Source organism: Panthera onca, chromosome C2, assembly GCF_046562875.1.
Source record: "Panthera onca isolate mPanOnc1 chromosome C2, mPanOnc1 haplotype 2, whole genome shotgun sequence".
Classification (NCBI taxonomy): Eukaryota; Metazoa; Chordata; class Mammalia; order Carnivora; family Felidae; genus Panthera; species Panthera onca.
The window spans coordinates 81,995,583-82,020,900 of NC_138347.1; the positions used below are offsets into that span (position 1 = coordinate 81,995,583).

Genomic DNA, 25,318 nt, shown 5'->3' on the forward strand with positions numbered 1-25,318 from the left:
ATTGCTCCACAATTTTATAACCTAAGGATATAATACAATTTATTTTTCTAGAATGGGATATTTTTACTACTTGATTGGCAAGGATATCCTGTCTTATTTTTACAGGCCCCAGTTGTGTCGGTATGATCTTGTTCTGATGGAAAACACCGAAACAGTCTTCCAACCTATTCTGTGCCCAAAGTTGCAGATGTAACATGTCGGGACACATGGGCACCAGTGACATCAAGAAAGCTACAACTACAGGCTTTTTTAAAGCGTCACCTCACCTTTTCCTCAAGGCACATGGACGTATGAATAAGCAGGGTTTTTTCCAGCAGCGTCCCATGGATGTCACATTGCAAAATGTCAAACGACCTTGGATTATGGAACAGTCCTGGGAAGGGAGCCCCTAAGTAGGGCAAGTCAGAAATAGCCAGGCTCCCAACAGCCCAGTGCCTTGTCTGGCTGCGTCCTGGGGCCTCGTTTGTTCTGGCCTGTCAGTTCTGCTGCCAGTCACTCAGGCAGCTCTGCTCATCAAGCATCTTAAAGGGAAGGTCTAACAGGAGACCTCACTCTGGACTCGACCCCACATGCCCTGTGCCAAACTCCTCCAGGTCCCTGCATGCAGAAAGGAATGGAGACTGACCTACCTCACAGGGCTGCTGTGTGGGTTCGGGAGGCAAGTCTGTGAAGGGTTCTTTGAAATCCCATGGGGGCCACATCTGTGAGTGGTTTGATAAATGTGAATATGCTTTTATTTATTTGCTTTGGCTTAGCTAATATGCAATAAGAGAGCTCCTCCTTATTGACAACAGCCTGTCTCTTGGGCTGTTTGCTCTGGGAAGGCAGGAAAGCCACACCCCAGCTTCCCATCTCCTCTAAAGTGGGTTGGTGCTGGAGGAAGTGGGGACAGAGAGACAGCAAAGGGGGCAGCTGCTGGGACTAAGATAGTAAGTGGATAAGGGAAGAAGGGCAGATGAAGAGAGTGACAGCCTTGCTTACAGTGACAGTGGATGGAGAGATAGGAGAGAAACAAATGGAGCTTGTTTTTCAGTTGAAGTGAAGAAGGGTCACTTTACAGGCCAATTCTCATTTTAAGCAATCCTTAAGAAATGTTTATCTTTTGGGGCACCTGGGTGGATCAGTTGGTTAAGCAGCCAACTCTTGATCTCAGCTCAGGTCATGATCTCACGGTTCATGAGTTCGGGCCCTATGGTGGGCTCTGTACTGACAGGATGGAACCTGCTTGGGATTCTCTCCACCCCCCCCCCCAACCCCTCCCCCACTCTGGCTCTCTCAAACTAAACTAAAAAAAAAAAAAAAAGAAATGTTTATTTTTCTTTGTTACTGATGGAATCTGTGGTTATTTGAAGGAAATTTAGAAAATACACAGATGCAAAAAAGAAAATATGCTATCTACAATCCACCTGTTGGGGATAATTAAGGCAAACCTTTTGGAATGATGCTAACTTGTGTTGCTAACAGGTGAATTCAAAGCATACACTGGTTTGCTCTTGGAGCACCGGAGGCCTCCAGTTTGAGAAATTCTTAGGCTTCCCCAGGAGTAGGTATGATCAGTGAATGTAAATTGACAACAGCAGCTAAAACAAGAGACGTTGGAGGGCCAAGGCCAGAACAAGGGACGACCATCCCAGGACCAGGGTGCCCAATGCAGGCAGTCACAGGGGCGGGCACCACCCAGCCCATGACTGTGGCCACTGCAGGCGGGTTCCTGAGATTCCTGAGAGTCACAGGCTCTATAACCTCCTCCTTATCCAAGTGACTGTTCTACAGCTTTCTGTGAGAATACCCCTTTTAAAAGAAATGGACTCTTCATTTTATAAACTATAGAGCTCTGTAAATATATTCCTGTGTGGCACATCATTTACAGATTTCTACGTGTATCACATACACTCTTCACCTCGATGAAGGGTGCCTAAAGTGAATGCCTGATCTTGGAAAGGAATGAGGCTTCGAGAAGCTTCTGTCCACTTGAATATCATCTCACCCTTCAGCCCACTTCCCACATTTCTTCAGCAATTTGTGCACAGACAGATCAATGTGCTGATAGGCCCTGATTTCTTTTTAAGGTTCTACTGGTCCCAAAATTTGATTAGTATAGCCATTTCTTTGTCCTTTCCCTTCCTTGTAGGAAGGGGGCCAAAACAACAGTAGGAAAACATTACGAATAGCATTTCTATCATTTATAAACTTCTCAGGCTGGAGGGTCTCTCTCAGCTTTTTTTTTTTTTTTTTTAATGTTTATTTTGAGAGAGAGTGCAGGAGAGAGGCAGAGAGAGAATCCCAAGCAGGCTCTGCACTGTCAGGCAGAGCCCGATGCGGGATCAGTCTCATAAACCATGAGATCAGTACCTGAGCTGAGTTCAAGAGTCAGATGCTTAACTGACTGAGCCACACAGGCGTCCCTTTCAGCTTCTTCCCTAGTGTCTCCTAGCATAGTACCTGGCTTACTGGGGAATGGGTGGATGGATGGACAAATGGATGAATGAATAAAGGAAGGAAGTTTGTTCCCTGGATGGAGATGAATTTCAATGAGTCTCACGTGATTTGGAGAAATGAAAGCAGTTACAGGTGTGGCCACTCCCTTTGTAGATTCTCCCAAGGCCCCTGAACTTCCCGCTCTCCCTTGTCATCTTTGTTTCTTTTCCCCTCTCTTTGTCAGAGTGTCTGTCTGAATCCCAAATCCAAGATGCAATTAAATTGTAGTCTACCCACTTCCCTCCATCTTCACCAGTTGTCTTCTACTGAGTTTTGTTTTGTTTTTTTTTTACATTTATTTGTGTGATTATTTGATTAATGTCTGTCTTCTCCACTTGACTGCTCTGCAAGGCAGGGGCCATGTGCCCACTGTGGCACCTACGATGTAGACTGTGCCCAGGAAATATTAAATGAACACTCGCCATTATCTTCGGAGCCCTTAAACCGTGTCCAGTTCCCTCTACTCCCAGCCATTGCTCATTCCTGAGATGCCCACCCTTCTCTGCCTTAGCCTTCTCTCCCAGCACCTTTTTTATTATTGTTTCTGTTCTCTCTGGCGACCCATGCTCCATTTCCCAGAGTCCCTGGGAAAAAAAAGAGAGGTTGGCTCTTTCTTCACTCATCTTAGAACCTTCCAGATGGTCCTGACACCATTCTTCAGCAAGCCCACCTGTGCTGAATGCAAAGAGATTTTGCTCTCTCCCACTTTCCTGTTTCAGTGCCTCAGCCAAAACCCTCCAGGTCCTTCCAGAATTCCTGGATGACTCCAAGCTGTGGTCTGAAGTCCCCCTTGCTTTCTACAACTCCCTTCTGCCACCTGCTTTGCCGTTGACTTTGTATGTGCATCGTCATTGCTTTTATGATGTTATATTGTAATATATTTCTGTGTCTGTACCCACTCTGAAACTGTGAGCACAAGAGCAGCTGTGGGTTATTTGCTGCCCTAGTACCCAGCACAGTGCCAGGTACAAAGCAAGTGCCCAATAATTGTCTGCCAAACAAAATGGAATGGATTCATCTTTACAATTTGAGGGAGGGAGTCACAGCCACTCAGATTTAGACATCAACACTTAACTCTGGTGCTTCCCAAACCCTAAACTTCTAACTTCTCATCCTTGGATCCCTGCTCCATGCTCTCAGTCCTGCAAAACCCTATCTTTGCCAAGGAGACCTTGGATAACACTAACAGAAATCTACTCATACTAACCCAAATTTTACTAGAGAGGACTTGTGGAAACCCGAGAGCTGAACCAACAGCCTTCAAGAAGAGCAGGGATGGGGGCAGCTGAAACCCTTTAGCAAGAGTTCATGGACCTTTATTAACCCTGTGCTCTGCCATGAGTCTCTCTGACTCAGCTCGGTTCCCTCACAGGGCAGCTGTGGACCACTGCAGTCATTAGTACCATTGTGTCCCCAGCTATTCAATCACTAGGTGGCCCAATTCCAAAGTCCAGGGAGAGGAGCCAACCCTTAGATCCTCCTCTTGGGGAAGGTGTCCATCCTGTTCCAATCAGTTATGGTTGGAATGGGGATAGGGAAGCTAAATCATGTGGTCCTCGAGCTACTCCTTTCAATTGCTCTGTGCAGATCCAATTAAGCCAGTAAAGGAAGTTGAGCACTATTGACAAAGAGCCTCAGTGAGTGCCTGGCTAATTCACTCTCACTGGAACCTCTTGCCTTTTCTTCCCTCCCGCTTCCCTGAGCCATTGGCACCTACCTGCTTGTCCAGCATGTGTCCTTAGTAGGGGGTCACCGTTGTCCTTTGTCAGGCTGCCTGGGCATGTGCTGTAAATGAATGGTCTCAACGGAGGCTGGTGTAGCTTGCAGGTGGTGCGCCAGTGGGTTAGAGTTAGGTCTGCAGGTGCTGGGTCAGGAAGACAGATCAGCGTGGAGGTGGGTTGGGAGTGAGAAGCGCAGTCCAAGCCTTCTTCCCTAAGCAGACAGGTTGAGCAGGAGAAATCAGAATAGGAATCCGGGAGAGTGGGGCAGGTCAGGCAGCAAGCAGAGGTTTGGGTAGTGAGCCTGAGGAAGTTAGGTTTCCATCTCCCAAAAGAGTTCTGTTAAAGGTCTCTTACCAACGCGGGTCAGTGGAATCCCACAACCTTCATGTCTCTTTGCTGGGTTTTTCCATGGACTTGGACTCTGTACACTGGTTCCTTTTCTAACAGGGTTCCTTGGACTCTCAGGACACTTGTCCCCCCTCATCAACATCCCTAAATAAACCATCTTGTTCTCTGGTTCCATGATTTCCTTACCAGGCTTCTGATCTCAGTCCTCTCTCTCAAGAAGGTAGCATAAGGTAAGAGGTTAGGTTCTGGTGTGTGACTTCTGTTGACTTAACTCTTCCTAAGGTCCCCTTTCCTGGACTGTAAAGTGGGACTATTAAGAGTCCCTGCTTCACAAGGGGTGTTACGTGGCATAAATACATTTATGCATGCATGTAAAATGCTTACCGTGGAGTATGGAGTGTACTAAGTTCTCAATAACTATCAGCTGCCGTTACTTTCCAAAGTCTCGGTGTCTCCCTAGGAGATCTTCTCATCTCCCGTTTCAACTCTCTAGACAGATGACCCCCAGATCTGAATGCAGTTAGAGCTCTGGATTTTCACCTGCTTGTTGAGAGGCAACAGGGCAGAGGAAAGAGCACGGGCTCAGGAGGGGCAGACAGGGGCTTGAGTCCTGTTCAGCATTCACAACTGTGGCCCTCAGCAGCATTCACAAGAGTGCCTTCCTCTGAACACCTGCTCATCCACTCATCATCAGTGGATTAATGATACTTGCTTCTCTGGAATTGAATAAGCTGAATAAGTCACGTCCATTTCCCTCATAGCACCTATTATACTCTATAATTATAACTCTCACTGGAGCCTCTTGCTGTCCCCCGACCAAAGGGAAAGTCAAGTCCTTGACAGTAGAAGCCTTGCCTTCTTGTTCACTACTGTTCCTTGTCCCAGTACACTCCTGGCATAGGCTCAATAATGTTAATTTTTCATTTACTTTCTCTCCTCCTATATTCCTTTGACTTCTCAAAATCCATATGTACCGATCCAAACAACTAATCATTTCTTCACTAGACCTGACCCACTAATTTAACAAACATTTGTTAAATGCCAATTTTAAGCCAAACACAGGGCTAAGAGTTGGGACAACAGACAGATGAGACATTTATTTATAGAAATGTTTACTGTAGGGGCGCCTGGGTGGCTCAGTTGGTTAAGTGTACGACTTCGGCTCAGGTCATGATCTCGCGGTTTGTGAGTTTGAGCCCCATGTCGGGCTCTGTGCAGACAGCTCAGAGCCTGGAGCCTGCTTCAGATTCTGTGTCTCCCCTCTCTCTGCCCCTCTCATGCTCTGTCTCTCTCAATAATAAATAAACGTTAAAAAAATTTTTAAAAAATGTTTACTGTCTACTGGGGAGGTGAATAATGACATAGTATTTGCAATAATAGTAATACACTCACAGGGAACCCCCCACACAGAGAAGGAACAATCTGACTGTAGGAGCTGGATAAGGCTTTTCAGAGGGGGTGACAATTGTCCTGGGTGGTCATGAAAGAGTAGCAATTTTTCTGACAGAGATTGCCAGACAGAGGGAAGAGTGTCTTTAGAGACATGAACTAACATGGTGCATAAGCTCAGCTGGAATGGAGGGCTTGAGGGAAGAAAATGAGAATGAAATTGATAATTTCCCCACATTTTTAAAGTGGAAAATTTCCAACATATACAGAAATAGAATAAACGGCATAAAGATCTACCTGCATGTGCCCATGATCCAGTTTGAACAATTATCAATTCAATGGCCAATCTTGTTTCATTTACAGCCCTACCCACTAAACTCCCATCCCATTGTTTTGATGCAAATCCCAGACATTGAATCATTTCATTCATAAATACCTCAGTAAAGCATTTCAGTAAAGCATACCCCCCTTTTTTTCCCTTTTTACAGATGTGTCGTAGTACAGATATACCCTATCAATGTGACTTGTTTGTTCGATGTTCATCCCTGATATGTCTATGGTGACTGCACTATATCAGGATATACAGACTTGGCTCCCTCTTTTAGGAAGCTACTTAGTGTTCCTTTTGTGACTATTTCACAATTAACGTCACCAGTCCCCAACTGATGGGCATTTAAGTTGTTCCCAACCTCTTAATAACAAAACAAAGCTGGGAGAATACCCTTGAACCCACACCTTTGTCTGCGGGCGTATCTGTAGGTTAAATTCCTGGACGTGGAATTGCTAGGACCTGGTACACTTCGAATTCTGACAGGCACTCCCTATTTGGCCGAAGAGGTGCTTTGAATGATATGGTGAGGGTGCTTACTCTCTGTTGTCTAGGCTCGTGGCATTTTGGGGTCCTCTCTGCCTCTTCTCCATGTAATCAGTCATATGTCCTACCAGCTCAGCTCCTCCTTGTGTGTCCATCCTCTTCCCTTCATTCCCACTGCTGTGGTCCTGGCTCAGCCTGCATCCTTTTTTTTAACCAGGACAGTTGCAACTACCAATTCAGAATGTATTTTAATCATCTGCCAGAGCAAATATCCAAAAACGGGAACTAAATCATTCCCTTTGGTGTCTCACCGTGTACCATATTGAAAAATCCACCTCCTGAGGCCGCTTCCCAGTGTTTTCCAGTTTGTCTCCAACTTCTCGCTCATTTCTCATACAGTTTAGGCTTCACAAAACTGGACTCTGGTGCCTTACTTGGGCCCCCAGCTCACCTTCTCCCTCCTTTCTCTGTTGTGGAAGTCCTGCTCATCTTTAAGGTACACTCAAACCATGCCTCCTCCATGAATCCACACAGTGTAGGACCACTAATTTTGGACGCAGGTTGACCTGGATTCTAATCCTAACACACAAACTGTCTCTTTTAACATCTGGAGTCCTCTGCTCACGAGAGGAATACGTTTTCATTTGTGAATAGGATTACCAACTTTGGGCTTATGAATGTCTTAATAGTTGAAGGCCTCAGAGATACATGTTTTCTAGGATACCTAAGACCCCTTTTTACTGTTCTTAAAATGATTACAGCTGCTACCCTTAAACCTCACTTAACAATGTCAAGAGCCTTATCAATAACAGAAAGTTATCCACATAAGGACCCTTCTAAATATAAAAACAAGAGCTGTGGTCATAGCCAAGGCTGCCATCTTCCTGAGGAATATTCCAGAGATCAGTTTAGCTGATAATTTAGAATCATAGGTTCATGGCTTGAATCAGGCACAGCAGACCTAGAAATTATGATGAGAAATCTTACCAGAAACCTTAACAAAATAAGCTGACTCTGCCGCCGGAGCTATCAGAGACTAGCAAAGATCTTGAGATGCCCTAGCTCAGGTGGTCCTAGACAACAGTAATCAGGGCTTTCTTCTGGGGTGATGTCACTTAATCTGAGGCTCAGATTTTTCAGTTAAATAAAGACAGGGCGCCTGGGTGGCTCAGTCAGTTACATGTCCGCCGCTTGGTTTCGGCTCAGGTCATGATCTCACAGTAACGGGTTCGAGCCCTGCATCTGACTCTGTGCTGACAGCGCAGAGCCTGCTTGGGATTCTCTCTCTCCCTGTCTCTCTTTCTCTTTCTCTCTCTCTCTCTGCCCCTCCCCTGCTTGCTTTCTCTCTCTCTTAAAAATTTTTTTTAAAATAAAGACAAAAATACCAACCTTGTGGGATAATGGGCATATAGTAGGCGCTGAATAAAAAGTAATTTTCATCATTTTGTGGTGACTATGACCCTCCCACCGCACTTGATTGGAGCACTGGCTGTATTTGCTTTGTATCACAGCTGGTTGTGGACAAGAGTATCTTGAGCACTAGACTGCAAGCCCGCTGTGGGCAGGGCGCGTGAATCACCCCTGATCTCCCAGCGCCTGGCAAAGAGCCTGCAAATAAGCAAAGAAAGAGTCAAAGGTAAACGTGTAAAAAGATGAGCGGATGGGAGGTCAGACGCACCCGTGGAGCTGCCCGAAGACAGGGTTTCTCTGGAATCTCGACCGGCAGGCACAACTTGCGCAGCGCAGGCCGGAGGCGGGGCCTGGATTCGGGGGCGGGGCTTGGTGCGGACCCCGCCCCGGTCCGTCCGTGAATACGCTCCGGAGGCATAGGCCAACGCGCAGCCTCGCCCGGCGCTGCCTGCAGGCTCCTCTGTGGCCCGGCGGGTCCGGTCGCCGGCGCCGAGATGCGCCCCCTGCTTGGCTTCCTGCTGGTCTTCGTCTGCTGCACCTTCGCCCTGTACTTGCTGTCGACGCGACTGCCCCGCGGGCGGACGCTGGGCCCGGACGAGGAGACTGGAGACAGGTGCGTGGCGCGGGTGGCGAGGGCCGCGGTTCGGGTCCGAGGAAGGGAGACAGATACGAGGATGGGGTCTTCGAATCGGAGATTGGGTTCCAGGATCGGAGGCGTCGGGGGCCGGGGTTCAGGTCTGGGACTGGAGATCAGGGTCGGTGTCCTGGCCGCGTCTGTCCGGTCTCGGGCGGGCGGGGTGGATGGGAGTTGTGGTCCGCCCGGACTGAACCTGCGCTGTGCTGGTTGCGCGGAGTGCAGTTTCGGCGCGCTATCCGTGGCTTTGCACGCAGGGCGGTGATTTGCCGAGGGAAACGCGGCGCCTCATGCCGGCGGCACCGGTTCGCGCACCTCTGTCTGCGCCGTGGCATCACCACGGGAGCCGGGTGCCGATCGCCTTCCCGGCCCAGCCCTGACCCGCATTTTCAGCCGACCCTCGCCCTTGTGTGGTCCCGCAGCCTCATCTCTACGACCGCTTTCGGCCTCCCTCCGTCGTTCTTCCCACCCCATCTCACTTCCGTCAGCCCTGCCCTTGGGACTCTACGGCATTCGGTCTGCAGAAGTGTTGCAAGGACCTCTTTAAATATTAACGAATTAATTATCGGAGCCGCCCCTCTTCCTGAATATCTCTACTTTCCCCCTTCTCATGACCATCTGGGTGGGGCTGGAGGCGGTGCAATTCCTACCGGGCTGGTTTGCCGTCAGTGTTGCATACTGTTCAAAAAGTTTATGGAAATGTGCCTGCCACAGCATGGCGTTCACAAGAATGTTACTGATATTTGAATATGAGGGTAACTTTTCGGTTACCCTAGTTGGGAGGTTGGGAAGGCTCTGCTGTGTGTGTCAGACACACTAAGAGAAACATTCTGATGAGAACTAGGAGGGTGTGTTCATAATTGATCATTGATAGATTCAAGGGTTATTCTTATGTCAGAGGCAAGGTAGCCCTTACACTGTCACCCTTGTATAGGGTTCAGAATGCACTAAGGGCCAGATAAAGAGCGGGGTGAACAAGCAGCCTCTTTGAAAGGATTAGTTCAAGCTTGACATATTATCAAGAAGGTTATGTTTGTGGTGTGGGACAGATATACTTTCCAAGAGAATCTTTAATTGGCTTGTTAGTGACTGATAAAACAGTCTTTTACCTAGTAACTCAGGAGCAGTGTGAAGTTTTAATTGTCCTTGGCCTGAAGTTTGTGGGGGAGGGGGTGTTCCAGGAAGGGAAGGCAGTTTAGGACATTTAGTTCTTGCCTGAAAATTAATCCATTTGTCTCTTAAGAATAGATCCTAAAACCTGAGAACTAAAAGGAAACTTAACACTCATTTTTTCTATAAGGACCCCGAGGCCCAGGGACTAGCCTGAGATCACACTACTGGACAGTAGCAGAGTTGAGATGTTAACCCAGGTCTCTTGCTTCCAAAAGCGGGGCTCTTATGTCTGTGTCTTTGGAAAGAGGACACAAAGGACTTTTCTAGGTGCTAGGTTGATCTGGTCTCATGTTTCCATCTGCTTTTCCAAATCCCCAGGTCACTGTGGTTCCCCTCAGACTTGGCCGAGCTGCGGGAACTTTCTGAGGTCCTTCGAGAGTACCGGAAGGAGCACCAGGCCTACGTGTTCCTGCTGTTCTGCAGTGCCTACCTCTACAAACAGGGCTTTGCCATCCCTGGCTCCAGCTTCCTGGTCAGTGCCTTGCCCTCCTTCTGTGTGTGCTAGAAAGCTACCTTCTGTCTTATTTATTTATTTATTTATTTATTTATTTATTTATTTTTATTTTGGAGAGAGAGAGAGCCTGTGCACAAGCAGGGGAGGGGCAGAAAGAAGGAGACACAAAATCAGAAGCATGCTCCAGGCTCTGAGCTGTCAGCACAGAACCCATCGTGGGCTTGACCCCACAAACTGAGAGATCGTGACCTGATCTGGAGTCGGATGCTTATCCGACTGAGCCACCCAGTGCCCCCCCCCTTTTTCCCAATATTTATTTATTTTTGAGAACACAAGGTGGGGAGGGGCAGAGAGAGGGGGCCAGATGATCCAAAGCGGGCTCTGTGCTGACAGCAATGAACCTTATGTAGGGCTTGAACTTAAAAACCGTAAGATCATGACCTGAGCTGAAGTCAGATGCTCAACCGACTGAGCCACCCAGGTGCTCTGCCACCTTCTGTCTTTGTAGAGTCCGCCTCAGGCTGCAAATCATATGGTCCAGAGCTAGACTACTGTGGCAATGATTTGATGACAGCTTCCCAAGTGTCAGACACTTTCACAGTTGCCTCACTGACCTTAGTTAATTCTCCTAACAGCCTTATAACGTGGGCCTGATTATCACACTTTACAAATAAGGAAACAGGCAGTGAGAAGTAACTGTCCAAGTTGACAGTGAGGAGGGGCAGGGCTGGGGTCTGAGCCCATGTCTGCCCAGCTCCAGAGTCTCAAATGTGCTGTTTTTGTTTCTAAGGCATTGATGGCTGTGTGCTGTCCTGGACACACACACACAATCTGAGCTGGCTCAGCTGTTCCTCCTCAGAGCTTCCATAATGTTCTGATTTTGGCACTGTTTTCTGTTATTTATTTTTTTTAAATCCGTTTTTTCCACCAGTCTTTGAGCTTTTGGCGAACCAGGCCTGTTCCTTACTCTCAGCTTTGTATTTCTTTGCCTGGTACAGGGAAGTGCCTTCACAAATGTTCGATGAACAAATGCAAGTTGTTCATGATGATGCTAGACTGGCGAGGCTGGAAGCTTCTCTGGTGTGGGGAGGAAAAGTTATTTGGAATTCCCAGACGGCCCCCAGCACTCGGAGCCGCAGTGCTGGGCCTAGACATGTGCTCTAGTCGCGGGCTGCTTCTCATCCACCCCCACCTCAGATTCTACAGAAGAACCTTGCTGTGCTCCCTGCAGCGTTTTAAGCTGCTGCATGTAAATATGTGTATATTTTAGGGCTTGGGGTGGGTTTGAATCCCAGCTGTGTAACCATGAGCCAGCCCTTTAACTTCTGCAACCCCATTTCCTCATCTGGAGAACGGGGATACTCACACAACCCCCTAGGACTGTTGCGTGGCGGAACTGAATGGAACGTGGGCATAGAGCAGCTGGCTCATGATGGTGCCTGGCATGCAATGGCCTTCAGCATTTGTTGAATGACTAAGAGACTGAGGAGGAAATCCCTGAAAGCTTCCTTCTGTCATGCTTCTTTCTCCTGCCCTGGCATGGAGCCTCCTCACCCCAGGCTCAGCTGGATGCACTTAAGCAATCTCTTTGTTGGAAACTGGAAGAAAAGCAAACATGTCCATGCCGAGAGAGACAGGGGAGGTGTGTGGTCCTGGAAGTCAGGGGCTGGCTTCTTGGGGTTGCCCCTGTACCTGCCCTCCCTCTTGAGCTGATCCCTCTTCAGGGCAAAGAGTCAGATGCTACCGGAGGGTGAATCCTGTCTCTGCCTAGTGTGAGCTTGGGCCTGATACTTAGTCTCTTATCCCCGTAGAATGGTGTAAGGATGGCAGATGACACAGGGTCATCATGAGGATTAAATAAGACATACAGTCAAGCACTTAACATACAGTAGGTGCTCATCAGACCCCCACCTTCTCACTTCTAACTTCCCCTTTTACTTTCTGTCTTGGATCCCATGTTGACAGGGTGATGTCTACTGGCCAAAGTGTGTTTAGGGCATACCGGTTCACTTTCCATTTTTGTTAATCTAAGACTTTGGTGAGTGTCAGCTAGAGCTCTCATCAACATGGAACCCCCAGTGTTGTGTACCACATAGATGTAATTCCAGCAAGAAGCAAAGAAGGAAGACGTTTTATATAGCTTATGTGGTCTTATTGAAGGAGAGAATTCATGGTTTGTGTTCATTTAAGATAGTTAAAATAATGTGTGAGTTCCATTTCTCCCTTCTTGGAGCACCAATGTTTGCAGGACCTACTACAACCCAGGCAGCAGGCTGGGGGCTGTATACACTGTTATCCCATTTAATTATCACCTGCCTTCTGAAGTGTTAATCTTCCCTGTTTAAAAGGTGAAGAGACCAAGGCCAAGATTGGAGTTTCCAGCTCTTCCATCACTTTTTGTTCACACCTTTAAAATGGGAGTTGAGGGGGGCGCCTGGGTGGCTCAGTTGGTTGAATGTCTGACTTCCGCTCAGGTCGTGATCTCGCGGTCCATGAGGTCGAGCCCCGGGTCGGGCTCTGTGCTGACAGCTCAGAGCCTGGATCCTCCTTCAGATTCTGTGTCTTCCTCCCTTTCTGCCTCTCCCCCACTCGCACTGTGTCTCCCTCTCTCTTTCAAAAATAAACACTAAAAAAAAAAAATAATAAAATAAAATGGGAATTGGGTTTTGGTTGGGAAAATCACTAAAAGAGGGGGGAACCTATGACTCTTGGGCTCCAGTACAAGGTGGCTGGTAGCCACCAGATGTTCTAATGGCTGAGGGTTTTGTTTTGTTTTTGCAGAACATTTTAGCTGGTGCTTTGTTTGGACCATGGCTGGGGCTTCTGCTGTGTTGTGTGTTGACATCAGTGGGCGCCACATGCTGCTATCTGCTCTCTAGTATTTTTGGCAAACAGCTGGTGGTCTCCTACTTCCCTGATAAAGTATGCCTGCTGCAGAGGAAGGTAAGCAGAGGGGCCACAACTGAGTGCCGGGCCCTGGAGTGTCACCTCAGGGCCCTGCGGAGTTTCCCACTGTGCTCCTCCACCCTGCTTTGGAGCTCCCGGGGGTTCCTTTTGATGTGATCAAGAGTCACAGACCTGGGATCAAATTCCAGCCTCATCATTACCAGCTCTGTGATTTGGGGCAAGTTCCTGACTTCTTGGAGCTTCAGGTACTTTCATTTAAAAAATGAGGAAAACATGGGGCGCCTGGGTGGCTCAGTCGGTTGAGCGTCCGACTTCGGCTCAGGTCATGATCTCACGGTCTATGAGTTCGAGCCCCGTGTCAGGCTCTGTGCTGACAACTTAGAGCCTGGAGCCTTCTTTGGATTCTGTGTCTCCTTCTCTCTCTGCCCCTCCCCTGCTCATGCTCCGTCTCTCTCTCTCTCTCTCTCTCTCTCTCTGTCAAAAATAAACATTAAAAAAAAAAAAAATTTAAAAGATGAGGAAAACAATCTCTACTCTGGAGGGTTGTTGGAAGATTCAGGAAGAGAATATGTGAAGTATCTAGAAAAGTGCTTGGCACTAACAGATTGTCATGTCTAGAGATTCTTTCTGCTTCTTAATGACCTTGTCTTTTTTGGCTACAGGTGGAAGAGAACAGAAACAGCTTGTTTTTTTTCTTACTGTTTTTGAGACTTTTCCCCATGACACCAAACTGGTTCTTGAACCTCTCAGCTCCGATTCTGAACATCCCGATTGTGCATTTCTTCTTCTCTGTTCTGATCGGTAAGAAGCTGGTGGGTTAAGTCTGTGTCTTCAGCATGGTCATGTTGGGGGCCTGCCCTGGGTTATCAGCCACATGGGCATGTGCCTGGCTCTGGCCTCTGATTAAGATCTGCCTTGAAAAAAAGAGGTGGTGCTAGTGAAGTTCTTTGTTGCCTTTTGACAATTGTATGACCTTCAATAAGCTACTTACCCTCCATGAACCATTTGGCCAGATGAGGGGCTGGGACCAGAGCAGTGTTTCTCAAAGTCTGTGCCTTGGTTCGCCTTTATCAGAGTGGTAATGTGCTAACATCCTGTAAAATCAGTGACTGTTGTTTTCTCCACACTAGAAGTAAACCAACCCTACTTTAAGCCTAGGCAAGGATTGCCTCTCTTAAACCTACTTTAGAGCATGGAGGGAAAGACTATTCAGGGCTTCCAGGTGGAACATAACAAATCTGTGGTTGAACAACTGCTGTTGATAGGGAATTCTTGAGAGAAAGTAAGATCTTAAAGCAAAATTGACCACAGCTCATTCTGGTCATTTTGGCTTTCAAACAAAGTGCCTCAGTACCTCAGTTAGCAGCCTGTAATTACCTAGGTGGCAGAAGGCTTGGCAAGACTCTGGAGACCGGGGCTCCAGTCCCCCTTCTGACAAGCTGTGTGACCTTGAGTACTCTATGAACTTGAGGCATCTACTGTAGGGAAGGAACAGGTTGTTAGGGGGTCCCAAACCAGTCAGAGTCTCCGGGGTAGAGGTCAGGAAAAGCTATTAGAGTTTCCTGGGTTTTACTCCAGGCCCAGGTAACCAGAATCTCTGTGGGGAGCCCAAGAATGTGTTTTTAACAGCTTCCCCTGGGATTGTTATATAACCAGCCTGTCTGCTACCAGTCAGACTTTTGGGATCCAGTGGATTTGATGATCGCTTAGAGACAGTATAGAACGTGAAAGTAGTACTATTTCTAAGAAACGTGTTTTTCTCTTAGCATGCTATAAATCTCATAATACTGGTACCTCTCATTACTTAGGCTGTTGGATGCTCAGAACCCAGTTTGGGGCACTTCTAGCAAATTGGTGAACCTTATACTTTTTGTACTAACTGTATCTCCTGATTAACTTATTCTTGACTTTTCTTTTTCCTATTAAACATTTTTTGTCTTATGGTAGTATATGTGTTTTTATAAATCATCTCAAGCCTGTTTGTTAAACAAGGCAGTTGTTTATGGGAAGTGAGGAAAGGAGGGGAAGGAGTAGAGAGGGAGGGAAAGAGGTAATGTGCTGAGGGGTCAGGAGTTAGGAAAAAAAAAAAAAAATTCTGGAGTCTGGGTTGTGAATTCCTGGGGACATTTGTGAAGGGCTATTATTTTTTATTTTGCTGCCCCTAGTAACAGGCTCTTTCCCTTTTCTTCCAGGTTTGGTCCCATACAATTTTATCTGTGTGCAGACAGGCTCCATCCTGTCAACTCTGACCTCTCTGGATGCTCTTTTCTCCTGGGAAACGGTCTTCAAGCTTTTGGCCATTGCTCTGGTGGCCTTAGTTCCTGGAACCCTCATTAAAAAATTTAGTCAAAAGGACCTGCATTTGAATGAAATAAGCAACACTAATCATCTAAATAGTAGAAAGGACACGTGATCTGGGTTTTTGGTTGCCATGTCCTTGGACTTTGTTGTTTATTTGTATAATGGGTGTGGTCCTGTGCAGCCCGTCATTGTTTTTTAATTACCCTCAACAGGTGATTTTGGACACTATATATCTGTGTGCAGTGTTTTTATAAAGACGCTCTGTTCTAGAAGGTGAACTGTATCAGGTTCTCAAACCAGTCCTGGTTTAGCAGGGTACTCTGTGAAACGGATGGCCTTCTAGAAAATCCTATTTGTATTTTGTTGAAAAACAAGGAACTCAGGATGGTCTGTTGTATTTGTCTCTCAGCAAGCCCCGCGCTGCTTCAGGAGAGGATGCTGATTGTCCTTAATCCAGAGTGCCTCTTCTGCGAAGTGATAGGCTGTTGTGACAGGTGTTCTGTTAAATCCCTAGTGGATGTTACTGGTGTAAATGATGTGAACCCACATCACTGACATTACCTTTTATCCTGTTAGTCTCATGGAGAGTGTTTTCTTCTGTTTTTTTTTTTTTTTTTTTTTTTTTTTTTGCCAATGACCTACCTCTTCCATAAACCAAGGGGAACTAGCTGACAAACTGCATAGAACTTTCACATACAACTCAAATGCACAGTGATTTCTGTGATGCTTTGTGTTCAGATGCACTGATGTTACCAAACATGTCAAATCTCTTGGTTGCGTGTTCTGACAATTCAGCTGATTGCAAATAGACTATTAAATATGAATGCAGCAAATTCTGCATGTTATGGGTATATTCTGGGGACATTCTTACCTGTCTGAATGGGGCAGGGCCCCTTGACTCACTGGAACCAAATGACCTGTCGGTACATTTTCTAATCTGTCCTTTCTGTGTGGGAATCCTGTCTCTGTCCTGCTAGGAGAATGGATTCAGTACACTCAGCTATCAGCCAGCATAGCCTCTGAATTTTTTTCGTTTTGTCATTTGTCAAGAATAACTGAGGAATAATTCTATTTTATCTTTTAATCCAAGGGGGAGAACTTGGTTTTGGATTACTGTGTTGTGTTGTATTTTTAATGATCTGTAGCTGCTGCTGCTGCTTACAGCTGCAGTACTGAACTGGCACAGACCTGGGTTAATGCTTCCAAGTACAGGAGGACCTTGGCACCTACACTGACCATCTCTGGGATCCTGTACCATACAGGACTAACTTGTCATTTCTTACCAGAACCGTTGCTGTTGGGCATCCTCTGCTGGGTTTTGATTTGGTGCGGCCAAGAATCTTGCCAAGGCTTTCCCTCAAGCCACGTGTTCTGCATGAATTCTTGAGAATACTCCTGTTCAGGAGGAAGAATGAATTCCTAAGCAGTGTTTTTTGGACAAGCTATGATCCAAAAAACACGACAAGGACTTCATTTTTAAAGGCATATTGCTTTAGAAGAAGCATGCTTACAGGAGCGGGGGTGAGGAGAAGGCTGTGTGAAATCTGTGGCTCTTTGTGTTCTGGAGGAGCAGGAGGCAAGGGGAAGCCAGTATGTTTTCTACACGACTGCAAGTGTGTGCCCTTTATCAAGATCCTTATGTTTGTCTCTCTCCCTCTTGCCTCGTGATTTTGCTACACTGTGCCTTACCAGTTGTGAGTTTACAGGCAAAGCAATTTCCCAAATAAATGGATATAAACGTTCTGTATGGGGTGTGTTGTACATGTTGCTCACGTTCAGTTCCCCTTGCCAGCGGGAATCAGGATTGGCTGAAAATCAAACAATCCAAAATGGTGTTTTAGCATCACTCTCAGGAGGCTTCTTACCAGTATGATTCCTTAGAAGCCAGATTTTCATTTTCACCTTTTCCTTCTCTACACTTACTTTATAGTGGAGTCACTAATGAAGAGTAGCTGCAAGATGGGCAGCAGGAAGGCCATGGGAAAAAAGAAGGGCACGTGTCCACCACCAAGAGGAAACTATTAAGAGAGGGATGGTTGTCCCCTCCTTCTGTAGGTGTGTCTGAAACCACAGCCACAGAAACCTTCTCCACACCCGGCTTTCCTGGCTGCAGGCCACCCTGCATGTGAAGTTTTCCTTTCCCTACAGCTCTGACAAGTGCTGAGACCTGTGAAGGCAGCTTTCGGGACACAAACAGAACCTGAGGAAAAGACACAACCAGAAAGGAGTGAAGCACGCTTTTTGTTTAATTCCATGCATTGGTTTGCTTCGATAGTCGCTCTTGTTCCCATCAGTGTACAATTATTCAGTACAAATGGAGCTGGCATCAGAAACCACAGGGAGCAGGGGACTGACGGTACTGGAGGTCCAGGGAGACAGATGAGGAAGCTCATTTTGAGACTTAACCCCAAAAAAGAATTTGCTCCAAGTTGATAGGAACTCAAATTATTGCAATAAAGAATCAGAGTGGGTCTTCCCACTTCCAGAGTCTGAGAAGAGGGCACTGGAGGTGGAAAGCCACCCAGATGATACGGTCAATAAGGGATATCTTCTTGGGGCACCTTGGTGGCTCAGTTAAGCATCTGACTCTGGGCTTCGGCTCAGGTCATGATCTCACAGTTCCTGAGTTTGAGCCCCATATTGGGCTCTGTGCTGACAGTGTGGAGCCTTGGAGCCTGCTTGGGATTTTCTCCCTCTGTCTCTCCTTCTCTGCCCCTCCCCTGTTCTGTTAAAATAAATAAGGTTAAAAAAAAAAATTGTGGAAAAAAAAAAAAGGCTATCTTCCTAAGAGCTTGCACATTCTGGCTGCAGGGTCCCTCTGTGTATGACCATTGGAGGACCCCGTCTGTCAGGTCACTGGGCAACAGCCTGGGGCCAGGAGGCAGCATTCCCGAGTGTGGTGAAGTGGCTCCAGAGAGTAAGCCTGGGGGTTGGGGGTCTGCCGAAAGTTTTCTTACAGTGGCCTTGCATCTGCCTAGGGGCTTGTCTCTACGAAATCCTGCCATCATGTTCTGGTCATGTGACAAGTTAACAAAAGCTTTAGTCCAACTCCTTTGGCGTAACCCTGTTTTTCAGAGCAGTGCTTTCAGAGCTCCCCTCTTGTGCCACCTGTCCCTGAGAAATGCTCCAGGTTCCAGAAGGCTCTTCCACTTGGCAACCTACTTCATTCCAGTTTGAATAGGCTCTTGCAGTACTGGCTGGAACATGCAAACAGACTAATGTAATTCTTACGTGCTAGTCTGTGAGGTTGGTAACATTGATGATATGAGTATAGTAAGTAGGACATTTATTCTATGAAATCAGCAAAGAAGAAAAATCTTGCTGCCTGGAAAGGCACTAAATTCATACTGACAGTACAAGTCAAAGTCTTAAGAATATCACACTGTTTTGATACATTAGCCTCACAGAGTCTAAGAAAGAAGCAGGTAACTGGGACCTAACTTTAGCTTTCTGTTTATAGAAGGGGAGGGAGGAACATGCCTATTTAACACAATGAAATGACGTAAATGAAGAGACACTTTGGAATTCAATCCATCAGTGACTGGAAATTATTCAGTTGGAATTGTAGTCCAAAAGGGCGGTGGGTGGAAGCAAGTGGCCTTTTTCCTGCCAGTGGTGCTGACCTCCACAGCCACAGGGTGGGCTCCAAAAGGAGAACACTGGTGTGGTCCTGTCATTCTCCCTTCAGGGCTAACTCAAGATCTCAAACCACCTTGAGAAAATTGTGAGGTTCGAGTTGGGATGCTGAAATAGATGTCCCCTTTTCCAATCAAGCTGTCATTGTTTCTCCAAGTGCTGTGTTATGAGAGGTTCTGAGGCTGTGTCCGGGCTGGGTGGGAACGAATATGGTGATCAAGAAATAACATCAGTCTTGGGTGTTAGGGTGGAGGTGGTAGGTGGCGGTATGTGATAGTATATTGGCTTCTGGTTTTGTGGAAAAACAAAACAGCAAACTGTACTGCAGAGCAAGGCAGGAATCCCTTGCATTCCAAGTATGTTCTATCCTAGAGAATTCGGTTCCAGGAAGTTCAAGTAGGAACATTTTACAAAAAGGGGGAACACTTGAGACAAAAAGGCATGGGGATAAAAAAGTAAATTAGGTGATCAGTGAGGATGCATTCACACGGAAAGGATGTGTCAGGGCTTCACAGTAGGGGAGGGCATTTAAAATTGGGTTGGTACCAGGAAAATTCCAAATCATCGTATCTATTACTTAGGATAAGAGGGAAGTTTAGCACAATGAGGCCCTGAAATATATGTCCAGTACCTAGTACGTCCTACAAAAAAATCCTTAATTCTAGAAGGATGGTTTGTTGATACTAAAGTTTTAAATATCTGAACTTCAAGTAGGCTATACCAAATCCTTTTTGAGTAGGAGCTCCCCCAATCTTGCAAACAGGTCTAAACTTCAGTGGCGGTAAGGTCTATTATGATTTCGAAGTGAATGTTGGCTTCTCAGTCCCTCTGCAAAGCAATTTTAATAGGAATTGTTACCAGAGGACATGATCTAGAAATAGATGAAAATCAGAACCAATGTTCATCTGCAACACAAATTAAAACTCGTTATCTTGCAGTCAGTCAAAAACAGATGCTAAATGAATGTGGACACTGATCCCAAGGGGGTTAAGCTTTCCATCAACAATGAAGCTTGAAATCACAGTCTTTTGAGGTTCCTTAAAGCATTGTGGCACAGTCCTCAGGACTGAAGGATCAGCTCTTCAATTTCCTGAGCTCTAAGATTCAGCACTCTTCAGAGGATGTGGAGCTGTTCTCCAAGAAACACACACGGATTCAAAATTGTCCTGGTTAGCTCAAGGCAGGCAGTGAAGGGCAAGGCTGGGATAGAGAAGGCATTTCTCTTTTTAACCTAGACTATTTTTAACCTAGACTTTTCTGAAGCCTCTCGTCACTTCTACTAAAAATAAATAAATAAATAAAAGGGTTCAATGTGGAGCTTTATTCAACTCTCAACAATACAGTGAATGACTCATGATTCAACACTGTCTACTACCCTAACATGCTTATAACAGTTAACCCAGATAGGTATATGGCATTATCATATTTGGGAATTCAAAAAACATCAAAGTTATGAGGTATCAGGTGTGGGTTTTCGAGGAAGACCATCACTGAAAGATGTAAGACAGAAGCTGACCCTCCTGTTTCCTTTTGCCACTACAGGTGGGCAAGAACTGGACGAGCTAAAGTGTGTTTTATGGTGGAGAGAAAGGGGACATAGACTTGTTCCCAGAAGAAATGAACCAGAGAGATTCATAGTTTAGTGTGGTCTGAAGTCTCAAGAGATGAACTCTCAGTTCCCAGAAGAAATGAACCAGAGAGATTCACAGTTGAGTGTGGTCTGAAGTCCAAGGATGGAAAATATGGCCTTTTAAGGTACTTTTCCGGCCCGATCACCCTCTAAGTGAGTAGGCCTCCTTCTAGAATGCCTCTAGTCTTATTACGGGATGACATCATAGCTAGGCATTTTATGTCAATGTCATGATATACATATTCTTTTTGTTTGCTTGTTTCTTTTTATGTTTCCCTGCTACTCCCAGCCAGGAGAAATAAAAAGCTGGTACTATGGGACCTGGAAAGAAGGAGATGACAAACTGTGCTGCCTGCTCTTGAATCTGCCTAACCCATGGGCCCCGGGCAGCAACTCTCAGGTCGGCTCCTCCCAGGGGACTAAATAATTCTCTTTTTGCCTCTAATGTAGTCCCATGATTTTATTTCTTAAGAAACTTGAGAAAGTTTACAGCTTTTGAAGTATTTGTCCATCCACTCAGTCATCTGCCCACCCGGGAGCTTTCAGGATCAAGTCAAAGCCACAGTGCATCCACTGGCCTCCAGGGCAGAACCCGCATCCTCAGATGATTGTTGTTGCACACAGAAAATGAGGGAATACAACTAAGATGAATACCAGGGAGCTCCCAAATGGCAGTTCCATTTTCATTCCTTCATAAAAATCATAAAAACCCATAATTATTCATGGTTAGCAATAAACACAATCATTGTGCTACACTGTAAAGCCACACCTTCTGATCGACAGAAAATGAGAATGATAATTATTATAAAACAAAATAACAGTGATAATAATGCCATAACTTAAGATCTTTCATGTAGTCCAGCTACAGAATTTATACAAAATGGAATAATTTAATGCAAACAATACTGCTCTCTGTATAAGTTAAACATTTTCCTTCATCTTACCTAAGAGCTATAAATTATAGACACTAAATTTTAAATCAACGACTCAACATAAAGTGTAAACACATGGAGGGATCAGACAAGCAAAGGAAGTGCTCTAAATTCCCTCCACCTTTCCTTTTTGGCTGATGCAATCGGCGACCCCCAGCGGAGGGCAACGTTTTCATCTTTGTTGGAAATAGTTTAATACCTGTAATGTGTAAGTCTTTCCTAATGTCCAACGTGATGCAGTGTCAAAGAGTCAAGCCATGTTCTTCAGGTCTTGAGCCTAGAGAGGTTGTTTGACAGTAACCTATCTTGGAGACAGAGATGGAAACTAGGCCAACACCCGTTTTTATATAAAATTCTAGATAAAAATTTCCTTGAAGCTGAGGCATGATGAAATTCCTTGGGATGCTTTTCAAAGACTGTGACCCCAGAGACAAGCCAGGACCTCATGTCTTGGACAATGTAAAATCTCTCTAATTGCTGCTCAGCATCAGTTGTTCTTTCTATAAATTTCCAGATTCAATTATTCTAACTGCATTGATCCAAAGTGCAGTAAAATACACTTTACCAGTTGCATTTAACAAAAATGCTACTGTAATGTGGGAGGGGTTGACTTTTACAAGTTGCTTATGCTGCCTTTATCCTGATAGTGGTAGCCAGGCACTAAAGCTTCCCAGATAGAATGAGTTAATGAATAAAAACAAGGGGGTGGTTCGGGATTGGACTTTGGACAGACTCACACACACGCTAGCTGCCTTCAAAGTCTGTTCTGTTTGAATCAATATGACTCTAGTAGACAAGTAACCTGGTTCCACAGAGGGGTGATCTGATCTTCTTCACGTAGCTGAACTGAGACATTGTGAGAATGCGCTTTCACAAATTCCACATTTGCTTTTCTAATACTGTTGTAAATTTCCTTTTTCTCTTTTTGGCACCCCCTGCCTTTTTTCCTAAAGGAAGTGGTCAACAGGTGGAAAGGAAATAGGCTATACGAAAATGGCACTTGATTCTGAAAAATCAACACATTGGTCAAGGTAACACATTTGTCAGGGTAATGACAATGACAGCATTAAAAAGGGAAGCATTTGTCAAAGACAAGGCTTGATGCTATCTGTAAGTCTCACTACCAAATGCTGCTTCAAGTTCTTAAAATGAAATCAGCTTCCAGATGTGTAGTTGTCTATTTTCCTCCTAGAGGAAGCACATGCCCTCAAGGACCTTGGGTGCAAGTATCTGGTCATCAGTCTCTTCTAGATCATTTCCATCACCCATGTGGGCAAGCTGGTTGAACTTAATGTGGTCTGTTCACAAGTTACCTGGAATTGCTTTTCTTTGTTTTCTAAAATAATCAGTATGTCTTGCTCTGGCTCTTCTTCGTCTCTTATGGCCAAAAGAACTGGTCCCCATTGTTCAAGTAGCAATAATATCTCCTGGCCCCACAAATTCCCAACGATGTTGCTCCTAAATTCCACTTCTTTCTTTTTTTTCTTTCTTCCTTTATCTCTCTCTCTCTTTTTGCAAGAAATTATTGTGTCTGTCTCTATATCATATATAGTTCACTCTTTACAGTACAAAGTGTTAAAATGTCAAACAAAAATAAATATCAATGTTACAGTAGCTAGAATATTCAATAAAATAGATCCCTGCCATTCTTGATTGAAATGTTCAGTGAGACTTAATTTCATTTGGATATTTTTTTCCAAGAGATTTGCGAAGTCTCATGTTCCTGTTATTGCAGCTCATTTCTAGGGGTAAGAAAGAGGGGGCAGCTCTCTTCCCAGACGAAAAAGCAGGGAGAGAGTGGGAAGAGTCTGGGGGTGGGATGGATCTGAAATGCCAGTATAGTCATGAGATCTTCAGGATGGGTTTTCTTTCATTACCAAGTAGCAGAGTTGTAGTGTTTATTGGTCCTGACTGTGGCATCAGAACACTCTCCATCTGAAGAGTCACAGTCCGATTCTTCAAACTGCATAGGATTCTGCAAAGTTGAGACAAAAGAAAACCTTAATTTGTTTGGGAAATCACTTAGTAAACATGTATGGAACACTTCCCAGAGGACAGGCACTGTGCTGGGTTGCTGGCTATGATACATGAGACCAGGTCCTGTCCTTGCAGGGCTTCTGGAGAGACAAGACATATAAACATGACATGGCCTTATATGTGGAATTTAAGAAACAAAACAGATGAACAAGGGGAAGGGAAGGAAAAATAAAATAAGATAAAAACAGAGAGGGAGGCAAACCATAAGAGGCTCTTAACGACAGAGAGCAAACTGAGGGTTGCTGGAGGGAGGTGGGTGAGGGATGGGCCAAATGGGGGATGGGCTCTAAAGAGGGCACTTGTTGGGATGAGCACTGGGTGTTGTATGTAAGAGATGAACCACTAAATTCTACTCCTGAAGTCAATACTAAACTACTATACTATATGTTAACTAACTGGAATTTAAGGAAAATCTTGGAAGAAAAAAAATGATGATGTCGATGATGATAGCAATTATAGCAATACCACCTCAGCCCCATTTACATAGTGTTCACTATGTGCCAGGCACTGCTGTAAGTGGTTTTCATCTAGGGAATTCATTTAATCCTCACAAGCACCCTAGGAGATAAGTGCTGTTAATCACTCCCACTTTACGGATAAGGAAACTGACCTACAGGGAGGTTAGTAGCTTGCCCAATGCTGCGGTCAGTCAGTAGAGAACTCAGGCTGGGACTGGCATCTAGGCAGTCAGATTCCACGTGTAAACTTACAACCACTCTGCTATCCTGCCTTCAAAGGCAGCACTGGACAGGCATTGAAGTGTTCCCTGTGCTATGAGAGCATCATCCAGGGGACATGGAGAGGGGAGGCTCATACCCTTAACCACAAGGGAGATGGGGTCAGGAGAAGGAGATGTTTGAGTTAAATCTTAGAAGAAAGGATGCCCGAGCAGTTCGATGTTTGTGCCTCATTTAGGAGAACTGCCTTTATTTCAGGGAGCTCTGTGGATCTCTGCACTTCTACTTACTTCCAGGAGGCAGTTGTTTTATCTTATACCCTAAATGACTTGAGTATGCTCTAAACCCAAAGAGCTACAGTGATCAGAGGAGAAGGGAGGAGAAGCCCCACCTCGTAGCCACGTTCCTCCGCACACAGCTTGCCCAGAGACATCTGCGTCTTCACGCGGCGCACGGCGCACTCCTTGTCAGAGAGCCCATCTGAATGCGAGGATATCTCAATGGGGATCTCTGGCGTCTGGGACAGCAGATCATCTAGCTTCTCCGCCAGGCGGTCTTCCAGTTTATCCGCTAACTCATCAGGACTGTTGGAGTGGTCGCTGGTATTTCCCTCCTCTCCATCAGACACAGAGAAATTCTCAGAGCTAAAGGTTGAATACGACTGGCAGCTGCTGATACAGCGATGGGGCCTAGAACCACAAAAAACCAGAGGACCTTAATCACAGGAACAGCTACTGTTCTTAGACCATAGCCTTGGTGAGAGGTTTTCTAGGTTCC

General features: G+C 45.7%; 3 protein-coding genes across 16 annotated transcripts in view; 2 read left to right on the forward strand and 1 right to left on the reverse strand.

The window, feature by feature from the left end:
- The window catches only part of LIPH (lipase H), a 45,387-nt gene extending 44,080 nt beyond the window's left edge, over window positions 1–1,307 (forward strand). For both annotated transcript variants that reach the window (XM_078453163.2, XM_060639449.2), the window contains one exon: window positions 106–1,307. In XM_078453163.2, the coding sequence (XP_078309289.1) occupies window positions 106–193 (88 nt within the window). In that variant the 3' untranslated portion in view covers window positions 194–1,307. The remainder of the gene's footprint in view (window positions 1–105) is intronic.
- A 7,259-nt stretch (window positions 1,308–8,566) lies between these two features.
- Window positions 8,567–20,915, forward strand: TMEM41A (transmembrane protein 41A). 2 transcript variants are annotated; one of them, XM_060639452.3, is made up of 5 exons: window positions 8,567–8,773; window positions 10,286–10,439; window positions 13,203–13,364; window positions 13,991–14,129; window positions 20,808–20,915. In XM_060639452.3, the coding sequence occupies exons 1-5, from the start codon at window positions 8,655–8,657 to the stop codon at window positions 20,906–20,908; spliced, it is 675 nt and encodes a 224-aa protein (XP_060495435.2). In that variant the 5' UTR covers window positions 8,567–8,654; the 3' UTR covers window positions 20,909–20,915. The 2 variants fall into 2 exon arrangements, with proteins under 2 accessions (XP_060495435.2, XP_060495434.1); XM_060639451.3 differs by lacking the exon at window positions 20,808–20,915 and adding an exon at window positions 15,521–17,372.
- Window positions 19,665–25,318, reverse strand: part of MAP3K13 (mitogen-activated protein kinase kinase kinase 13) — a 170,420-nt gene continuing 164,766 nt past the window's right edge. For 11 of the 12 annotated variants that reach the window (XM_078453153.2, XM_078453154.2, XM_078453150.2 and 8 more), the window contains 3 exons: window positions 24,933–25,230; window positions 23,705–23,802; window positions 19,665–21,584 (listed from right to left, as the gene is read on the reverse strand). In XM_078453153.2, the coding sequence (XP_078309279.1) occupies window positions 21,449–21,584; window positions 23,705–23,802; window positions 24,933–25,230 (532 nt within the window). In that variant the 3' untranslated portion in view covers window positions 19,665–21,448. Of the gene's footprint in view, window positions 21,585–23,007; window positions 23,803–24,932; window positions 25,231–25,318 lie in introns of those variants that run through there. The other variant, XM_078453161.2, reaches the window with a different exon arrangement.